The sequence below is a fragment of the Sceloporus undulatus genome, chromosome 1 (assembly GCF_019175285.1).
Source record: "Sceloporus undulatus isolate JIND9_A2432 ecotype Alabama chromosome 1, SceUnd_v1.1, whole genome shotgun sequence".
NCBI lineage: Eukaryota > Metazoa > Chordata > Lepidosauria > Squamata > Phrynosomatidae > Sceloporus > Sceloporus undulatus.
The window spans coordinates 336036858-336056979 of record NC_056522.1 but is presented as its reverse complement, the minus strand read 5'-3'; the positions used below and the strand labels follow the sequence as shown (position 1 = coordinate 336056979).

The 20122-nt window shown below is 39.5% G+C and overlaps 1 protein-coding gene across 1 annotated transcript in view; it reads left to right on the top strand.

Annotated features, from left to right (window-relative positions):
• The window catches only part of SLC25A21 (solute carrier family 25 member 21), a 395030-nt gene that overhangs the window by 355828 nt on the left and 19080 nt on the right, over nt 1-20122 (top strand). Inside the window, exons 5-6 of the mRNA XM_042446537.1 lie at nt 9822-9881; nt 17755-17862. Coding sequence (XP_042302471.1) covers nt 9822-9881; nt 17755-17862 — 168 coding nt within the window. The remainder of the gene's footprint in view (nt 1-9821; nt 9882-17754; nt 17863-20122) is intronic.

Genomic DNA, 20122 nt, shown 5'->3' with positions numbered 1-20122 from the left:
GATCTAAGCCTGGGGGCTAAATGCGTTCTACTCTAAACGCCCCCATTTCTATCAATATAGCCCCCAAAATGAGTTTCCTGTAAGGGACTGGGGCACATGTTAAAGCTTTTTTACCCTGCATTTTTTTCTCCATTTTATATTTGTTTGAGTTGAGATTGATGGAAGGTTTGGACAGACTAGTACTCAGGTACATTAATGCTTTGGATTTTCCCCATTATTATCTATTGGCAGCTCTTACTTCCCTCCCTGAGGATGTTTAAAAAGTAGCTCAGTAAGAATCAAGAAATGATCTATCTGTTTTCTATGTGTATATATCACTTTCGCCTTCCTCCCTTTCCAATTGTGCTTTTCTATTCCCTCTTCCACTAGTTGTCATTTTGCTTCTGCTCAGTAGTGTAACATTCCATGCAAGAAAGTGTTTATGGAACCATTTTCACCCTCAACCCCAATGTTTTCCCTTAGCCGCATTCCCACTTACAAATAAATTGCTTTGCAATCCAAATTGATGGATCGATTTGGCAGCGGGGTGTGGTTCACTCTACATTTGCCCCGATCGCATTTTGTTGCTGCAAAATTAAAAAAAAATAACCCACTTGTGATTCACACTGATGAATTAATCGATTCAAAATAGACACACTCCAGCCAGCCAAAGGTCAAATTTAAATAGATTCCAATCTACATCTGGTTCACACTTGCTTGGACTTGATTTATCCAAAAAGACGTGGAAAAAATTGGCATTAAAAAGATGCGAATTAAATGGGTCTAGCACATGGCCCCCCTCTCCTAATCGGTTCAAGTGTGAACCAGGGTCACTTAAACCACTTCAATCGCGGTTTAAAATGTAGTGTGGGAATGCGGCCCCTTAAAGGTTTTCTGGACATCTGCAAACCTTGAATCTTTATGTGCCTCTTATGTGTACAAATCCACTTGTTGTTGACTGTAACTACACAAACATGAGAACATTTGAACTGGAAGTGCAGGAGTGGACTGATGATGCTATCAGTGTTACAACTAGACATTCAAGTCAAGGGGAAACCTTTACCTTTATCTTTTAATACCTGATAAAGAACCAGCATGGTGTAGGGGTCTGAACGTTGAACTAGGGTTTGAATCCCTGTTCAGCCATGGAAATCCACTGGGTAATCTTGAGAAATTGCAGTCTCTTAGCCTAAGAGGAAGGCAGTGGCCTCAGAGGAAGCCTGAGAGCAACCTTTGAATAAATTTTCCCAGGATACCCCAGTGATAGGGTTGCCATAATTTGGAAATGACTTGAAGGCACACAACAACAACCACAAAAACAACATATCAACTAAGTGTCCAGTCCACTTTAGACCATGCTATGCTTAGCATGGTATTTTACGCACATGACACAACCAGTGGTTCTGTCATGTATGAAGTTAGCAATAGGAAGATGAATAGGTCCGTGGGTGCCATCGTGACGAGGAAAGGAAGGAAATCAACATGATACAAGTAATTGTCCAAACCAAACCTTCCAGAGCATCTTTGCTCTGGGGTACTCTTTCCCCCTTCATGACAACCTGCACTGGAGATACAGGCTGCTCAGAGCCTGTAGCTTTCTATCTCACTGCCTTCAAAACTGCACAATCCTAGAGAAGGGATAACCACTTAACATGTATAGTGTACAACAGCAAGATTTCATTCTCAGTATGTTTTAGTTGCATGACAATGGCAGCCTTCCACTTTCCTTTCTAATACCTCTAATACCTAATGGTGTCTCTGCATTGCAAACAGAATTATCCAACTCCTTCCTAAACCTATCTTGAGAAGAAAGGGAAAATGTCGAGTGCTTGGATAAAGGAAATAGGACTTGTAGTTATGTCCACCTGCATCTATACAGACACTGTTCAAAAATCAAGTGACAAACACATTATGATTTTTCTATTTTAAGTTTTGATTCAACCAAGAGACCCTGTGTGAAAGAAATGTGTAAGTGCTCAGTTGTGACTTATTCACTAAGATGTTGTACATTGTTCCAATTTATAAGTTACACAGAGAAATAGACGTGGTTGGTTGGTTGGTTGGTTTTTGCTTGGTAGCAGTGCAATTCCATCCATGTCTCCTCAGAAGTAGTCCCAGTAAGACTTACTTCCCAGTTAAGGGCTGTAGAACTTCAGTCTTCAATTCTTAGCTGATGGAGGGAGGGCAGGAATCGTTTTCAAACTCAGTACTATAATTCAAGTTCCATTGTGGTAATGTTACACAGCTGCATCTGTACCTGCCATTCACATCTCGGAAACTTGTAGAAAAAGGCTGACTTGAATTATAAAACTGCTGTGCTGATAAAAGATCACTCAGATAAACAAACATGGCAGAGTTCCTGTTGAGAAGAAAAATATAATTGTCTATTCCTTTGGTAAATCCATTTGCATGTAAAAATAAAGCCATTATAATTAAGGTAATATGTCACTTGGACGCCATGTGTCAAAGACAATTTCGCTTTGAAGAGTTCAGATCCTTTGTCTGTCTGTTTGTGCCTCTTTCGGTATTTCATTTTTTTCTCCCCCATTCTGAACGAAAGCTGGTAATTCTGAAGGATGAAAAGCCAAACTTTATAGCCCTGATTTAGTTTGGACTTGAAGAAAAGACATGAACAGTGCCAGTACAATGGTTAACAGATGATCTTGTTGGGCAAATACATATTTTGCATGTGTTCCCAGATTTTTTTTAACTTAATGTTACTGAGACATATGGTAAGTACTTTGTCTTTTTTCCTTTCTGTGAAACTTAGATTTACATGTGTCTTTGCCAGATGGATAGCACTGGTTATTAGATACACAAAGACATATATTTTGCAATTATTTTTCCTTGGAGCTGGGAAAGCAAGCTATTTTTTTAAATTTAACCAAAAACCCCCAAATAACTGTTAAATAAAAAGATGGTTTCACTCTATCATGATAAAGATATTTTGAGCCCTTAAATGCAGTTAGTCATGGAAACAAAGATGTCTACATTTTCCTGACAAACTAATTTATACTTGGTTTGTCCAATTCGAATCTTTAGTCGGAGTTTACTAATATTTGCTTTGGTTTTTTTCAGCCTCAGAATTGTTCATTTAATATGAAACAGAGTTGCTGCATTCTAACTTGTTCTTCTGTTTATGACTTTAGGAAGCAATTGGTATTTTGAAGGCAAATTTTTAAGAACAAAAGATTGCTAGGTAGCATAGATGGAAGGCATGGAAAACATTAACTAATACCTAAAATTCCATGAAGAAAAAACAAAGAGAACAAGAGAAATGTTGTTTGTATTAGTTTAATGTGCAGTGTAAAAATCTGTTTTGATATTTATTATTCTAGTTAAATTTTATATTCCTTGAGACTATAGTCCTTGATGCACTCTTTTTTACATAACCCCTTTGATTGTCTTTGTTAGCTGAACAACAGAGACATCATATGCTTTTTTACGTTGTAATTCCCCTGAATTCATAGGGGCTTACCTCTGAGTAGGCATGGCACAGATTGTACTGTTAAGGATTATTGTCTGAATGAACTGATCATAAGAATTTGTAAGTAGCACAGTTTTTAATCACAGCAAGTCTTATTCTTGTTCAGTGAATTAACTCATCAAGTTACGATTGACAGAGATATTTTTAATATTGCAAAATGCCATCCCAGCAGTATAAGATGACATACTTTATTCTTTGTATCTCTTTCATTAGCAAATATTTTAAAGAGTTCTCAAATACTGTAGATCGTCATACATTAAAAAGCAAAACAAGTCTTGGATCTCATTCATTTATACACGCATGGTCATATTAAAATTATTATGGTAAATCTGCAACAAATGGAATGCTGAATTTTAATGCTTAGGTAGTCAAAGTCACCCTGGTCCTAGAAAAGAAAGTATTTCCAGTGTTAGTCTGGGGCATTCTGTATTCATATGCATCTAGTATTCATATTTATTTCTATTTTACAATTTCTATATCCTACCTATTAATAACAGGTAATGCTCAATAACAAAAGTTACAACAATCATATTTAAATATCTCCCCTGCCTTGATAATGTTGAATTGGGGGGGGGGGCAAGGTTGCAGTCTAGAGACACATACTGCGATGTGTGAAAACATACTGCAACTTAAAACTGAAAGCACAGCTTTGAAAATTTATTCCTGAAATATAGAAATCCAAGCACTCTTGTAGACAGCTTTTGTCCTTGGTTGAAGTGAGACTGATCCAGAAGGATGTAACATGGGAGTAAAAATGACACAAGTATGATGAGATTTACCTTAGTGTTATGGCTGCCAGTCTGTTCTAGCCAATAGGTCAGTTAACCATGCCTCAGTATCTTGTTGCCTCTTAAAGGCTGCACATGCATACATCCCAATGCAATCATTTTGCAAGAATAATTCAATTTCCAATTCTTTCCTCTTTCAAAAACATACAAAAAAACCTTCAGCAACCCTTTTTTAAAAGCTCAAGACATACCCAGGGCGTAGCTGTGTTGGTGCAAAATGATGGCATTGCCTCTCCAGATGAGAATTCTACTGCTCCAAATGAAATTTTCCTTCAGTCCCCAAATGTCTATAATTTCAGAAAGCGAGACGTTGAAAATTGTTCACATTAGAACTCATATTTGCTCTTCAGAGATATAGCCATGTTAGTCTGGAATATCAGTATGCAGAGGGCTCTTGTAGCACCATTGAGACTAACTGAGTGAAAGAAGTTGTAGCATAAAATTTCATAGATTTGGCCTACTTCCACAGATGTAATGTATTTACTGTGTTTGTATTCTTTTGGGAACTTTCGCTGCTCCATATCTCTGGATGCCTAAACTGTATTTGTAAATGTTCAACTGAAATTTGAAGAGTGAAGGAAAAGTTCATTAGGGGGCAGAATTCTTCTTGGGAAGTGATGCCCTTTTTTCCTTTTTTGCTTTTTTTGCTTCCCCTTCATATAGCTACACCCCTGCCCATACCTCTGTCGACTTATTGTCAAAAAAGAGTTAAACCTTGGAAGAAAACTAAGAGAAAAGTATAATATTTATAGAGGGCAAACCAATGGGGTGACTTATAAGGATTGTTATCATTGTATGCCTTCTGTAGTGATACCAGTCAGCTGTCAACACACATGTTCCTGCTGTGTTGCCCACTGCTACTGCCATTGGTACAAGTCATTCCCCAATGTTAGAAACAAGGCACCCGGCATCAATTACATGGCTAGGCATCTCATTGTGACCTTAGAGGGAGGGTTCTTGCCAGCGGTGATGCCAGCACCAAGTGACACAGGGAGAAAACATGTGTCTGAATGAACAGCCACCCATCATCACTTCCTGCAAAATTCAGAGCAAAAGATAAATTAAAAAAAAAACAGTTTAAGGGAGGGATAGGGCAGATTCAGTATAAAACTGGCCTTATGTTGTGAAGATAGTCCATGCTTGAAAATGGCCCTTCATTATGAGGACAGGTCGCCATGAGGATGAGGAGGGACAAACTGCTTCATTTGGCTCATGTATACATGTACCTCTTCAGGGTAGTTCCAATGGGGAGGGAAGCATAAAACTGAGAAGGGAATGTACAAGGAGGCAGCAGTAGTGGGAGGTGATGCTAGCAGGAGCTCTCTTAAAGAAAATGACAGTAGCACTTTAGCTAACTATTTAGCTAACTATTGTTAGCTCATAAGGAGGCACCGAAAAACCACTTCTGAATGTCTTCTATCTGGAAAACTCTGTGATAAAAGAATCCAAATAAAGCAAAAGGCAGAAGCTAGAAGATGAAGCCTCCTGATCAGAAGGCACTCAACCAACTAATGGGGAAGAGAAAAAGACAAGTATGAGTGGTGCTGTGTCCACTGATGCAATTGGGCTTAACCCAAAAGGGCACTCAGCTTCTCATACAATCAAATGTAAAAGGAAAGTCCAGAACTGCACAATGCATATAATAAAAACATGGTTTATGAAAAGTATGAATCGGGCAAAGCTAAAAATTCTACATCAAGGAATGGAACAAATAAACATTGAAGTCTTTGGTGCTAGTGAACTAAAGTGGATTATAATGGAACACTTTTATTCAGATAACTGCAGTGTTTTAATGTGGAAATGGCAATCTAACAACAAAGAGGTGCCATTAATAATAAGATGAGATATAGCCAAAGCAATCATGTGCTGTAATGCAAAGACTTAACCAAATGATTTCAATAAGACTTCATATGCTCCATTTACAGAAGCAGAAGACAAAGAAAATGAAACATTCTATGCAGACATCCAAAAAGAAATTTATCACAGACCAAAACAGGATGTGATGATAATCATAGGTGACTGGAGTGCAAAAGTAGGAAACAGTGTAGAACCAATACTGTTGATGAATTTGGCCTATAATCAAGAAATGAAGGAATAAAGTGACTTACCAAATTTTCTGAAGGTTTGTTGGAAACACATTCTGCAGGAAACCATACAGAGGACCATACATGTAGATGTCACTGGTTGGCTAATACAGAAATAAAATAACCTGTATAACTGAAAGCAGAAGATAGAGCTGCTCCATTCTCTCTGCAAAGCAAAACTTTTTATTAAGTTCAAATGTGGAGAACTTTACCTTAAGCCAGAGATAGTATTCTAAAACAAAGAATCCCAAGCCAAAGTATCAGTTACCAGGACTGGAGACAGGACTATAGTTGCAGGACAAACTGCTTGGACAAAGGATAAAGAAGCATAAATCCCACGTGACTGATACTTATCCTAACCAATACAGAAATGTTACATTGCCTTCCAATCTCAATGCAAAATATCGCTCCTTTCTGTAAGCTAAGATCGCTCTGGAGGTCACACACACATAATCCTCCCTCCAGAGCATTCTGGAGAGAGGTTTGGAAGCATGAGACTCCTTGCTCAAGCCATAAATCTCTGATGTTTGTAAAAATAAATGAATAAATAAATAAAAATATAATGTCATATGCTTCCTGTTATTTTGCAAAAAGTCGTAACTAAAGTAGACCCACTGAATGAATGGGACTTAATAAGTCAACACTTACATATTTCTCATGGAGTCAATTAATCTATTCTAGATGAGATGAATAATTGGATTTAGTCCTGTATCTTGCTATTTCACACACACACAAAGAGTGGGCTGTTCAAGGTGGCAAACTGTTGTAATTGTTATGTCAAATCACCACTAGAGGCATTGTCAGCTTGGTGTTCAGCCTACTTTGTATCAGAAAAATGCAAAGCAATATATTGAAAGCTTTATGTTAAAACAGGCTGGCAATGGGAAGCATCATCTTAAGATGTTATCATAATTACCAGACATACAGTACATTGCAGCCAACTTGCCAGTAAGGATCTGATTTTAGCAGCTATTCTTAGAACATTGTAGACTTGGGTGGACAATGCTCTAGATTAAATGCATTTTAAAATACATTACAATCTTAAGGTCCCACCTTCTGTTCCAAACTTTTATCCTTTAGAAGGGAGCTGGTAGTGGTGTTCATTTAAAAGTCTAAAAATACTGTGTATTTCCAGTGTATAAGACGACTGGGCATATAAGACAACCCCCAACTTTTCCAGTTAAAATATAGAGTTTGGGAAGTACAGTGCACTCGTGCCATACGCAGGCACGCCATACGCGGCCTTGAGCATATGCGCTCAAGCTGCGGGGTGCACGCAGGGCAGAAGGGGCGGCGCATCCCATTCAATTGAATGGGCGCACGTGCCCGTTGCGCCCCGCGCGCTCCTGTGCTATCGCGCAGCCACACATGAGCCCCATTGTTTCCAATGGGGCTCGAGCATAGGCGGAATTCGCCTTACGCGGCGGGATCCGGAATGGATCCCCCGCGTAAGGCAAGGACGGACTGTACTCACTGTATAAGACTACCCCCTCTTCCAACGCACATCAAATAAAAATTTTAAAAACATATATGGTAATTTAAATTCAAATGCTTATGACATGCAGGTACTTAGTAGGAAACCTTGTTGTACAGAAAGCCTGCTTGGATTGGTCAGTTCTCCCTGCCTGCCCAGTGCTCCTTGTCTCCAAGACTATCAGAGTGGTAGCTGCTTTAATACGTTCGCTGCATATGGCAGGGATGTGGCCACGGCCGTTTTTGAGCTCCCCCCACATATGCAGTGACTGCAGATCCTCCAGTCCAGAAAGTACCTGCCTTATAATATGACACCTGGCATATAAGACGACCCCCAACTTTTGAGAAGATTTTCCTGGGTTAAAAAGTAGTCTTATATGCCAGAAAATACAGTATTTGTTTTAAATGGCACAATGATCTATAAATAGGTAGCTAGGGAAATGATGGGAAGGAATGATTCCAAGTTGGGGATCATTAAGTATGATAATGTTAAGCATGTCAATTGATATTGTAGTATAGTATGTTTATTTTATTATAAATAGTGAGTGCTGGTGGATGAGCAAGAGCATTTTCACTGTGATCACAGACGCAGAGTTTTTTTTCCCTTCCCTCACTGTGGGTCCTGACAAAATGCACCTTTGCCACCTCTAACTTCTCTCAGTCTGAGATTAGGAACCTACAACCTTTTAAACAGTTCTACAAGACATAGTGGTTTGAGTGCTGGACTATAACTCTAGAGACTAAGATTTGAACCCCAGTTGTCCATGAAATTCATTGGATGACCTTGCACAAGTCAGGGGAAGGCAATGGCAAAGCTCCTCTGAACAAATCTTTCAAAGAAAAACCCATGATAGGTTTGCCTTAGGGTCACCAAAAGTGACACTAAGGCTAGTGTATCCACACAATGGCCACTATGGAATGGCCTATGGATCGAGTAGGAGGCTGCCAGCAGACTCATGAGACCACCGGAATGGCAGGGAAAGACTGATTATATGCATCCACATGGGAAAGTGAACAGGGGCAGATGTGAAGACAAAGATAGCACCAGTAGTCATAGAAATAATGGTGGCTCTGTGAGGTCTTTACATATAAATTTGTGGAGTTTAATAATGAGTCAGTCAGCAAAGGTTAATACAACTGACAGTTTGCAAACTTTTAGCAAGCACAGCCTATATGGAATGCCCTCTGCCTGATGTTTACCAATTGTGCCCTCCCATTCAACTCCCAATTCTACATCCCACAAGAGACATAGGGGAGTGGAGGGCTCAGTTTGGACAGCGGAGAAAGCTCTCTTGTATGAGCAGTTTTCTACTCCTGTACCTCTGGATCCAATCCATGGTTTTGAAAGTCAGTTGTGGTAGTGCTAAATGAAACATTTAAGGTTAATAGTCTGCCTGATCCAGTAACAGTGCTCTTGGGAGATTTTAAACATATTATCCCAGCACCAAAGTCTGGCTCAGTTTTGAATTGTTTGTCAGCTGCTAAAGTAGTGATGGCGTAGTTCTGCTGATCTCAGCACCAATAGATTTTACTGAGATATTTCTGTTCACATTAAATGGAAAGAATAAAAAGAAAAGAAAAACTGCCATGTAGTCATTAAATGGAATATTTTGGAAATGTTTTCACAATTTATAAAGAAAATTCTGCGTTCTAGATAAGAAACTATGCATGTGACAGATGCCTGATTTTTGAAGAAATCTAGAAAGAAAAAATTCAGTTGTAGCATTAACAAAGAGGAGGACATCAAGATATGGAATTGCCATAAATGGACCTGAGTATTTGTGTGGCATCTGTGGATTCTATATATTTCTAATAAATGTTTTGAAATAACATGAGATCAAAATCTTGCTGATTCCAGTGTAACCAAAGCCATGTGTGCTGCTGTAATCATTCAACAACTAGATCAAATAATTCTTTGCCTTTTGTTAGACTAATGAAAGTAAATAATTTTCTGTAACAAAATCTATACTCTATTTTTGTGTTCTAAATTCCACTATATTTACTTCTCAGTTTTTCACCTTTGAACAATACAAGAAATTACTAGGAAATGTTTCATTATCACCAGCATTGGTAAGTAAGAATATACATCGAGGGTTGTGATGGGTGGGTCTTCTTCCTGTAATCACTTTTAGGTTCATAGGGGAAGTAAAAAGACTTACTGCCAACAGAGATTCCTCCTATAGAAAAGGGAGAGAAGACAGGTTCAGAGAGATCTAAAAACAATGTGCACTAATGGAAAATGTTTCTATTCATCTTTTTGGAAGAATAAAAATTCCTTCAACAACAACCCCTCCTAAATTTTGGACTGACATCTTCCTTCTCCTCCTTTATACCCCATCTTTTCACAAAAACTGAAGTTCAAGCCAGCTACCTTCTGAGCTTTAAAATCTCATGCATATGTACAGGCTTCACTCTTGTTGGTCTGAGTCCCAGGGGGTTTTGTTTGTTTATTTCAATTATGGAGTAGAATGTGGGCCTTCCGATTCTTGGACAATATGCATCTCATGGGAACTTGGCCACCCAGGTATCAGTCCATATAGCTGATTTCATGTTGTTACTAAAAAACAAATTGGAAGAGCGCATTAACAACAAATCCTGACCATCTGGAGTATAGATTTCTTGGTTAAATGAATTTAGGGTTGGAAGTCTTTCTGGATTTTGGCTCTTCCAGTGGAAGCTTTGTCACAAATACAGAAAGTATATTTTTGCTTGTCATATAAAGTAAGAGTCCTTCTAGTAGAATGTACATAATTAGCCCATGGAAGTGAAAGTCTGCATGAAATGAGATGTTTCTATGTACTGAATGTATATGTATTGTATTCCTTTTTATTGCTGCATTTATCTCTGGATCTTAAAGGATCCCTTTCCCCTGTTTCCCTGACTCTCTTTTTGTGGACTTCTACATTTCCCAGACAACATGAGATAAATCCTTAAAGTTACCAAATATCTTTTTAACAGAGAAGGCACTAATTCTTCTTGCAGATGTACAGTACTAGGAGAAAACTCCTCAGTGTGGCTTGAATAAATAATACAGTGTTTCCCCGAGCTTCATGGACTGTAGGATACTGGTCATGTTCTAAAACTATAATAGCAGGGGATGGCCGTGGCATTTCAAGAGATGTTCTGCGTGAAAATGCTGGTGGAGAACAAGATATGTACTTACAAATCAGGGGAAATGGCTCTGGATCTCATTTTGGCAAATCACACCCCAAAATAATATTCTTATTTGTCCAGCAAGAGTCTGGGAAGTTACCTAAATGTTTAAAATATTTAATTGCTTAGTTTTTGTCATTACCATTTGGCTTTGCTCACTTTTTTATATTTTGCTTTCTAGTTACTTGTACAAGAGATCTATCCTTTAAAAAAATAAGAAAATGACTCAAATTATGGTGGGGAAGAATCCTTCAAACTGATCCCTTAAAGCAATGCTTCGTAAGCTGTTTGATATGCAATGTTTTTCCCCAACATGCTTGGAAACTGCACTATATTTTTGCCCATTGGCTATAACTTTTTATTTCTTTCCTGGAAACCTGTTATGGACTAATACCCAATAGGCCACCAACTGGCATGGGTCCACAGACCACCATTGCCTTAAAGCATTTCTGGTACCCAAAAGTTAATAAGTAAAAATACATATTTTGCATTTTACACACACACACAGTTAACAGTAATTATGTTGCTTTCAAAACAAGTATCTTTATGCCCTCATTATCCCAAAAGTAGCATGTTAAAGGCAACATGTTTATTTATAATGCATTAATTCAACTCTCTAATGGCCTCTGCAGCATCCACAAAATCGCTGCATTATATTTAGCAAGAGAGATACTCAGGTGAGTTGTTTTCTAGATTAGGAATCCCTACTGCAGAAGATGACTCCAACATGTAGTTTCATCCCTAAATCCATCCCTCATTTTATTTATGTCCCACCTTTCTCCCCTGCTAGGGTTCAGTAGTTCCCATTGATGGATGGACTGTCACATAGGAAAGTCTGGATTGTATACACTGGGGATGGGGTACAAGTTTGGAATGTCAAACAGAAATCCAACCCAGATGTCTCCTCCAGGTGAGATGATATTCCTGGCCATGGTCGCAGCCCTGACCTCAGGGGTTTGGCCATGTCCCCTAATGTCATAGGCTCCAAGATCTAGATGGGTTCCATTACCATCTTCCAAGCTAATTGTTGAGGAATTAGACTGACTTAATCTCTTCCTCCCTTAGGCCCAAACAGATGATTATCAAATCTGTCAGCATACATATTTGTCCAGTGGATTTTCATGTACAGTCATTTGTGAGGTACTGTACATAGAAATATCCAGCTCTTTCAGTCTCATCTTCACCAAGCACATCTCTGATGAAGGCAGAACTAAGAGAAATCCTATCCCCAAAGATCTTAAAAGTCAGGCAGGTTCATAGGAGATACAGGGAGGATACAGACGGGCAGCTCCATGGTGCCTGTTTTTGCCCCTTGTTGGCACCACGCAAACCACACTGTGCAGCACCCACACGCACCCTAAAAAGAAGCCACCTAGAGTGGCTTATTTTTAGGAGCACCATAATGGCACTTGCATGCGTTGATGACGATGCTTCTGGCGAACGGCATTTGGGAGCGTGGGTGCCTGTGTGTCATCATCGCACGCCCCATTTATGGATGTCCAACCCTTCTGAGCCATAAAATAGCCCCAAGATGGCGCTTTGCACCAGTCTGTATCGAGCCACAGTCTTTCAGATAGTCTGGACCCAAGCTGTATAATGCTTTAAAGGTCATGTCCGACACTTTGAATTGTGTCCTGGTAGCCAGTAAAGATTTTTCAATATGGAAGTTTGGGGTTCTTTGAAACTAGGCCCAGTCAATAGGTACAAAGAGATGGCTGCAGTTCCAACTATTGATACTCTTGTGGAGAAAATGCTTGCTGGCACTTGTTAAAATTCATTATTGATACCTGTTTCAGAATAGTCACACACCAATCAATATTCATTTGTTCTCATGACAAGAAAAATAAAGCATGGTAACATCTTGATTCTCTTTTTGTTTAATTTTTTGATGAATAATGTTATTGAAGATGATTTACAGCAGGGGTTCCCAAGCTGGGGGCCGCGATCCCTTTTGGGGTCACGCGACCCTTTCTTGGGGGTTGCCAGGTTGGGATTCCCCCCTGCCTCCCCCTCCTCCCTTTTTCCCTGCGGTTGCCGGTGCTAGCACCAGCAACCACAAGGAGAAAGGGCCGGGGTCGCCTCCTCCCCTTCCCTTCTCCTCGCAGGTGCCCTCGAAGGCACCCGCGAGGAGAAGGTGAGAGGGCTGGGACTACAAGCCCCAGCAACCTTTGCGACCGGAAGTCCCGCCCCTTCTTCCCTGGTGGCCTCCCTGATTGGTTGGGAGGCTGGAAAGGGGCAGGAGATCCAGCCGCAAAGCCCACTGGGGCTTGTAGGCAGTCGAAAGTCCCGCCCCTTCCTCGCCTCCCAACCAATGAGGGAGGTCGCGGGCGGGACTTTCGCCCGGAATGGGGGTCATGGCCCAACAAAGGTTGGGAACTGTTGATTTACAGGGTCCTTTGTCTCTGGCTAAAATCTCTCATCCCACAGAAAATTTATCTGGCATGGCTCTTACCTCAGTCGTGCAGATAGGAATAACAGGTTTTTCTGAGGACACTGGTGGTGGTGGCTTCTTCTTTAAAAAATGTTTCTAACAGAATTACGACTAAAGTAATAATGTCTAGAAAATGGATGATAGATAAATATAAGGACTATAACTATTAGGAATCAAGGAAGTAGACTGAAGCCTATGAAAGCTCATGCTGCCAACTTCTTTCTTTCAGTTAGTCTCAAAGGTGCTACAAGATCTCTACATATTAGGGATCAAGTTTAATATAAAACCTGTGGAAGGGTACTAGGAAATTGTAAGATTCCGGGCCTTTAAAATAACAAGTGCCGTATTAACATTTGCTCTCTGAGGAAGGTCATGTACTTTACATGCCCATGCTCATATAATCAAATGCACACACAAATTTTATAAGGAAAATTGTCCCACAAATGTTCTTTATGGTGCCAATGTTTAGGGGTACCAGTGATCTCTCAAAGCAAGAACTATTTCAGAAGTGTTTTCCAAGTTCTGATCCAGTACATTTGTGATGGTGCTGCGGGCTGGCATAGGCCTATAAACTATTAAAACTCCAAATCATTAAGGTTTACAGAATCTCGCTCCCTGGGTGGCTGAAGTTACAGCAGATGGAGGATGTACCAAAGTAGTTATTTGGATCAGCTTGTAAAGCTCATTGAGCACAGCTGAGTGTAGAAATGTCATTGTGTTAAATTGTGGGTTGCTCCCTGATGTGCTACGGTCTATGGATATTAAATACAGACAGAAAATGTATCTTGTAGGCATTCTGACATATATATGATATGCTGTCCTCTTTTCTGAAAGCAAATGCAAATGAAGGGCTAAAACTGTATTTCTGAAATATAACATTTAGCTTTGTAAGAGAGGTATTTTTGGTGTATCTGATATCAAGATACATGATGATACCAGTTATATACACTAGTGTATCCGTGGTCATATATGAGGAGGTGGATTATACCTTGTATTGTCTATTATATTAAATTTCCAGAGGAGGAGTTTTGTCAGGATTTGTTTCTGCACAAACATTGAAGGTCACAAACTTAATCACTGTCAAACAAGCCATCACAGGTTTTCTCAAAAGTATTATTAAATACACTGGCTTTTATTTCAAAGTGTTAATGTATGGAATTTTATGAAGGGAAAGTTGACTAATTTTTCACAATCCATCCCTTCCTTTATACTGTAGCCATGTGTACATTGTGGAAAGCCCTGCAGAGGATCTTGAACAGGCATGAAGAAAGCACAGCCACAGACATCCTAGTACACCCAAGACCATTGTTTGTAGCCCATAGACCTTTTGTATGCCCTCCAATGTTCTTCTGAATTTCATTACAAATATAGGTTTCCATTCCTGGAAGCCTCTATAAAATGAAGTGTAGGCCCCTTTTTTGTCCCTCTCCCAAGACAAAATGGGAAGCAGACATACAATCAGTTCCAGTTTTGATTTTGCCTAACCCCATTTTGCAGACTGGTGAAGCCAATGCTGGATCCTGGAGTGGAAAATTGCCCCCAGGTCATTGGAATGTCCCTAACCCTGATCTAGAAGCTCTCCTGAACAGTGGCATCACCACCCCGAGTGACACTCACTGCAAGGGGGGGCTTCTGAGCAATAAAAATCAGATTCATTCATACATGGTTGATAATTATTCTTTTTAAGAAACAACCAACAAAAACAATTCTGTTATTCTCATTCAGATATATTTTTGAAAAAAGGTTCAGCAGTGATATCAGCTCTTGCCAGTATCTACTGCCTCTAAGATTGGTTGACATCATTCTACAGCTGCTCAGCTTGTCTTCTCTATTCCCTTCTGTTTCTAGTGACCTCGCTAGCCCAAAACAGATGGGCCAAACAGAGTGGCTTCTGGCTGCTTTGAGGGCATGGCATTTAGATGATGCATGCCCCCAAAGCATCCAAAACCTGCTCTGAGGCCTCCTAAAGCATCCCAAAACCACCAGTAAAAGGAATGGATTTAATCTGCTCCTGCCAGTGGCCCATTTGGGACTGCTGTGGCCCAATTCAGGAGCAGGCTGTGCAGTTGCCATGGTCCTGGAGCAATCATGGCCAGAACAGCTGGAGATTGCTCCTTCATGCCTATCTGCTTCACTCCCATTATTTCTTTCCATTTTTCAGTCTGTACTTTCTGAAGAATGTAATGGCTTGAGTATCATGGCTTCCATGATACTGGGGTACAGGATTCAAATACCTGCTGAGCCATGAAAGCCCAGTGGTGACCTTGAGCAAGTTACACTCTTTCAGATGAAGGCAAAGGCAAACTCCCTCTGAACAAATCTTGCCAAGGAAACCCCATGATAGGTTCACCTATCCACCTAAGTTGGAAATTACTTGAAGGCACACATAACTTTCTGAAAAACACAATACATGAGTCCTTCCTTCGTATCAGCAGTGGTTCAGTTCTGGATTCCCCTGCAGATTCCCAAAAAATCTTAATTCCCATTACCTTCAATGGATGCCAACATACATGTGGCCACATTAGTGCAGCTGCATGAATGGGCTGCCATTGATGATAATAGGGCTGGGCCATTTATGGATACTCCAATCCATGGATGGCTAATCCACTGATACAGAAGGCCAACTATAGAAAGAGTTGTGCTAAGGCAGTGTTGGAAAGGTTCATAACATGTTCAAAACACTGAGCACATTCTTCTTTGTTATATGAAAATCAAAAGCAAACAAAAGGAAGACACACATTCTGATCAAGGCTTACATTCAAATTTTGCTCCACATGAGGAGCTTGTCTCTGAACAAATGACTACATAGCTGGTGACAGCAACAATAGCAGGTTTTTTGCATTGGTTGTAAGGATTTCCACTGTAACAGCATGCTTTATTGATCAAACCAAGAGTAAATGGCACCGCCCCCCGGCACCTCTTGTGTGATGCCTGGGAGAACAACAGTGATAGCAACAGCACCTGGAAGAAGACAGAACAGCCAGTTAATTTTTCTGTTTAAATCCACTAGTTTCTAAACAGCCCTAAATATTGCAACAGAAACATGCACTCATGTGCATATATAAAATTTGCCTATAGTATTACTAATTCCCTATTGACCCAAATATTTGCAATAATTCTTTATTTTATTTTATTTATGGTATTTATACCCTGCCCTTCAGCCCTAAAGGCTATCAGAGTGGCTTACAATTATTATTTTTAATTAGACAGTTCCCTGCCCTAAGGCTTACAATCTAAAAGACACGACACAAAAGGAGAAGGGAATGGTGGTGGGGAAAGGGATGAGGTCCAGTAGTTATTCTCTCCCTCTGAGGCCTAGACCAAGGCAGATGGACTGGAGGGAGGGCTCTTCTTCTTCAGGCTAGCCTGAAATCTTGGACTGAAATTTAGACTGAAATCTTCTTTATCCTGCAAAAGAAAATCATCTTTTATCTCTGAGATAGTAGGCTTCTCCCCGACTTGATGTACCTAGGCAACAGCCAATGGTCTAATAGGGTATGGGATATCTATGGGTGACTATTATATCCCTGCCCAGTCTTTCTGCTATGCACAGAGCAAGTGACTCATACATGAGAGTAATTGGATTCTACCCAGTAGTTTTAAATACACTTAAATCTGTGTCACCAAATTATTTCCATTTAACAGCTTTTAAAGTGATTTTACTATATTTCATTGCATTATATAAACACTTTGAATGTCCTTTGCAGATTATTGATTGCTTTATTGTGCTTATGTATCAAGTGGTTGTCATAGGTCATGTTATATGTCATGGTTGTTATATAGGTTGTTATAGGTAACATTAGCATTATTACGAATATATTTCTCAAGCGTTTTCAGAAATGAAATTTGAATGGGGACATGCCAATTTTGTCCTTTTTTCCCTTTGTAATAAATATATTACCTCATTAACCGTTTGTTTTATATTCTGCTTGTAAGTAATTTTAAGAGCTATCTTTGTGCTTAGATTATACTCATAATAATGTGTAAATTCTTCTTCACAGGCTAATACTCTCCTTAAATAGAATGTGGAAGGCATGCTCCCCCCCCCCACCCCCTGGTATACATTTCTTAAATCAGTCACAAAGCTTTCTTTCCAGCTGGAGAGAATGTGTTGTTGATAGGACTTTGACATTTTATTTTGAATATTTGGAATGTGGTTTGTGGCTTTTGTAATTTCTTCTGCATGAACTGTCAACATCTAATCAAGGACGAAAGCTGTTTAGTAATGGTATACTCCTGCACAAGGGTTGGTCTCTCCACTTTCATCGTATCAGTCAGCTTAATGCTCAACTTCAGAATGTGATGTGCGGGATGTTTTGCTGCAGTATGCTTGAGAACTGATTGATTTAACTCTTTTAGACATTTGCAGTTGCTGGTTTGGGATCTGGACTAACAGAAGCAGTTGTGGTTAACCCTTTTGAAGTAGTCAAGGTTAGCCTGCAGGCAAATCGGGATGCTTTCACAGAGGTATGGTAGCTGAAATATCTTTTTCAATAAGCTGTGAAACAGAAGAATTGGATAATATGTATAAAATTGAGATCTGAGCAACATGGGAGCTGGGAGGGAATCATGTGGGAGAGTTTAAAATAACAATACAGTAGTCCCATTTTTATTACCATTGGAAAATAGCTGGGGAAATAAATTTGATAGGGATTATGTGGTGGAAAATATGGGAAAGGCTCACTTCTCTATTAAAGTCTGAAAATCGATTTCAAACTCTACAAACAGAGAAAACAGGGCAGAGAATCATAGAAACATAGAGTTGGAAGAAACCACAAGGGCCATCCAATCCAACCCCCTTCTGCCATGCAGGAACACAGAATCAAAGCACCCCTGATAGATAGCCATCCAGCCTCTGTTTAAAAAAGCTCCAAAGAAGGAGATTCCACCATACTCTGAGGGAGTGTGTTCCACTATCAAACAGCTCTTACTGTCAGGAAGTTCTTCCTAATGTTGAGTTGGAATCTCTTTTCCTGTAGTTTGAATCCATTGCTCTGGGTATCTCCCATGCAACAAATGGGATTGAGTGGAGAAGGAATGGGATTATATGTCCACTGGCCATTCCCCCCAGATCACAAACATTTTTGGAAGCTGTACACTATATCTGGGCAAATGTAGATAGGTTAAGGGTGGAGAAAAAGTGGCCAGATGCAAAAGGCGGCAGACCTCTGTTCATTTGATAGTTAAATAGAGGACATTTGAGCAAGTGTAGCTAGAATAATAAGTGCACATCTTGAAATTCTCTTTTCCACCCATCTATTACATGTACAGGAGCCCCATCTACTTTCCAGTGGGACCACTTGGCACAATTTCACTTACTTCCTCATATATTCATATCTACATGCATGCAGATGTCAATCTATGGGACTTCAGGGACTGGGGCTACTCATAGAAAGGTGTATCTCAGTTATAAATATAAATTTGTAATCAAATAAAATAATTTAAATACAACTTTAACATCGGGGTAGTTATGAGGGGAGGCAAAATGAGGGCATTGCTGCCCCAATAACAATCTCCCCCTCCTGGAATTACCCTAAAGTCTCCAAATTTCTATCATTGCAGAGAGTGAGACATTGAAAGTCTTGCCTAGGACTCTTACACTCTGTTGTGTCTGGATTCTTTTGGTAGCTTTGTTTACCCCCCTTTTTAGATGCCTGCCTTGAATTTCTAAATACCATACAGGGATCATGTACAAGGTGAAAGGCAGGATAGTAATTAATTAATTATTTAAAATAAACTGAAGTGTTATGGTATTGCAATACTAGAAATTAGAGGACTGAAGGAAAATTTCATTGGGGGCAGAATTCCTGTGGGGTGGGGCAATACCTCCTCACCCCAGGGAAACATGAGAGACTCTCACACTGGGCAAGGGGGGAGCCAGGAGTAAAAGCATACATCTGGCAAACTCGCATAATCACGACTAAGATTTTCACAGACATCACAATATGAGATGACTTATCCTGGGAAGAACAAGGAATGCTCCAGCAACAAACCATTCATGGAGAAGTCCCATGAATGGTTTGTTGCTGGAGCTTTCCTGGTTCTTCCCAGGATAAGTCCTCTCTGATCACAACATCGTCTGAAAATCTTCACCATGATCACCATGATCATCTTCACCGCAACTTTGCAGGAAAATGCCTTTTGAATCCCTGACTTACCCTCATGTGATAATCTCCATGGTTTAGATTGAAGTACTTAGACCAAAACAGTAGTCCTAGATCCAAATCTCTGCTTTAGTAGTAACCCAAACCTTGGCCCTTCCCAGTGGATTATTGGAGTTTTTCACGCTCTGAAGAATAGACCACTATGCTTTATCAGAAACTGTTTTTATTTTATTATTTTATTATTAATTTAAACTTTCAAGTACAAATCTTAATAAAAAGAACACATATAAAACATTGATAATTAACACATGTAAACATACATATAAAACATAAAACTACAATATTTGTGTCAAGAATACATGAAAGAAGCATTATCACTAATCTGACTCGTGTTCCAATATGATCTTAAACAATATTCAGCATGTATTCAAAACAAAACTTCCTGTAACTTCAGTATCTCATTTCGCTCACCATGTTGATAAATTGGTTTATCATATTATACTAAAAAACAAAAAGTAGCTAGTCAAAACTAAAAACACAAACTAAGATGAAAAGTTTTCCTAGCAAGTCTAGCTGTTACACTGATACGTATTACTACAATTTTAAAAATATATTCATTAATT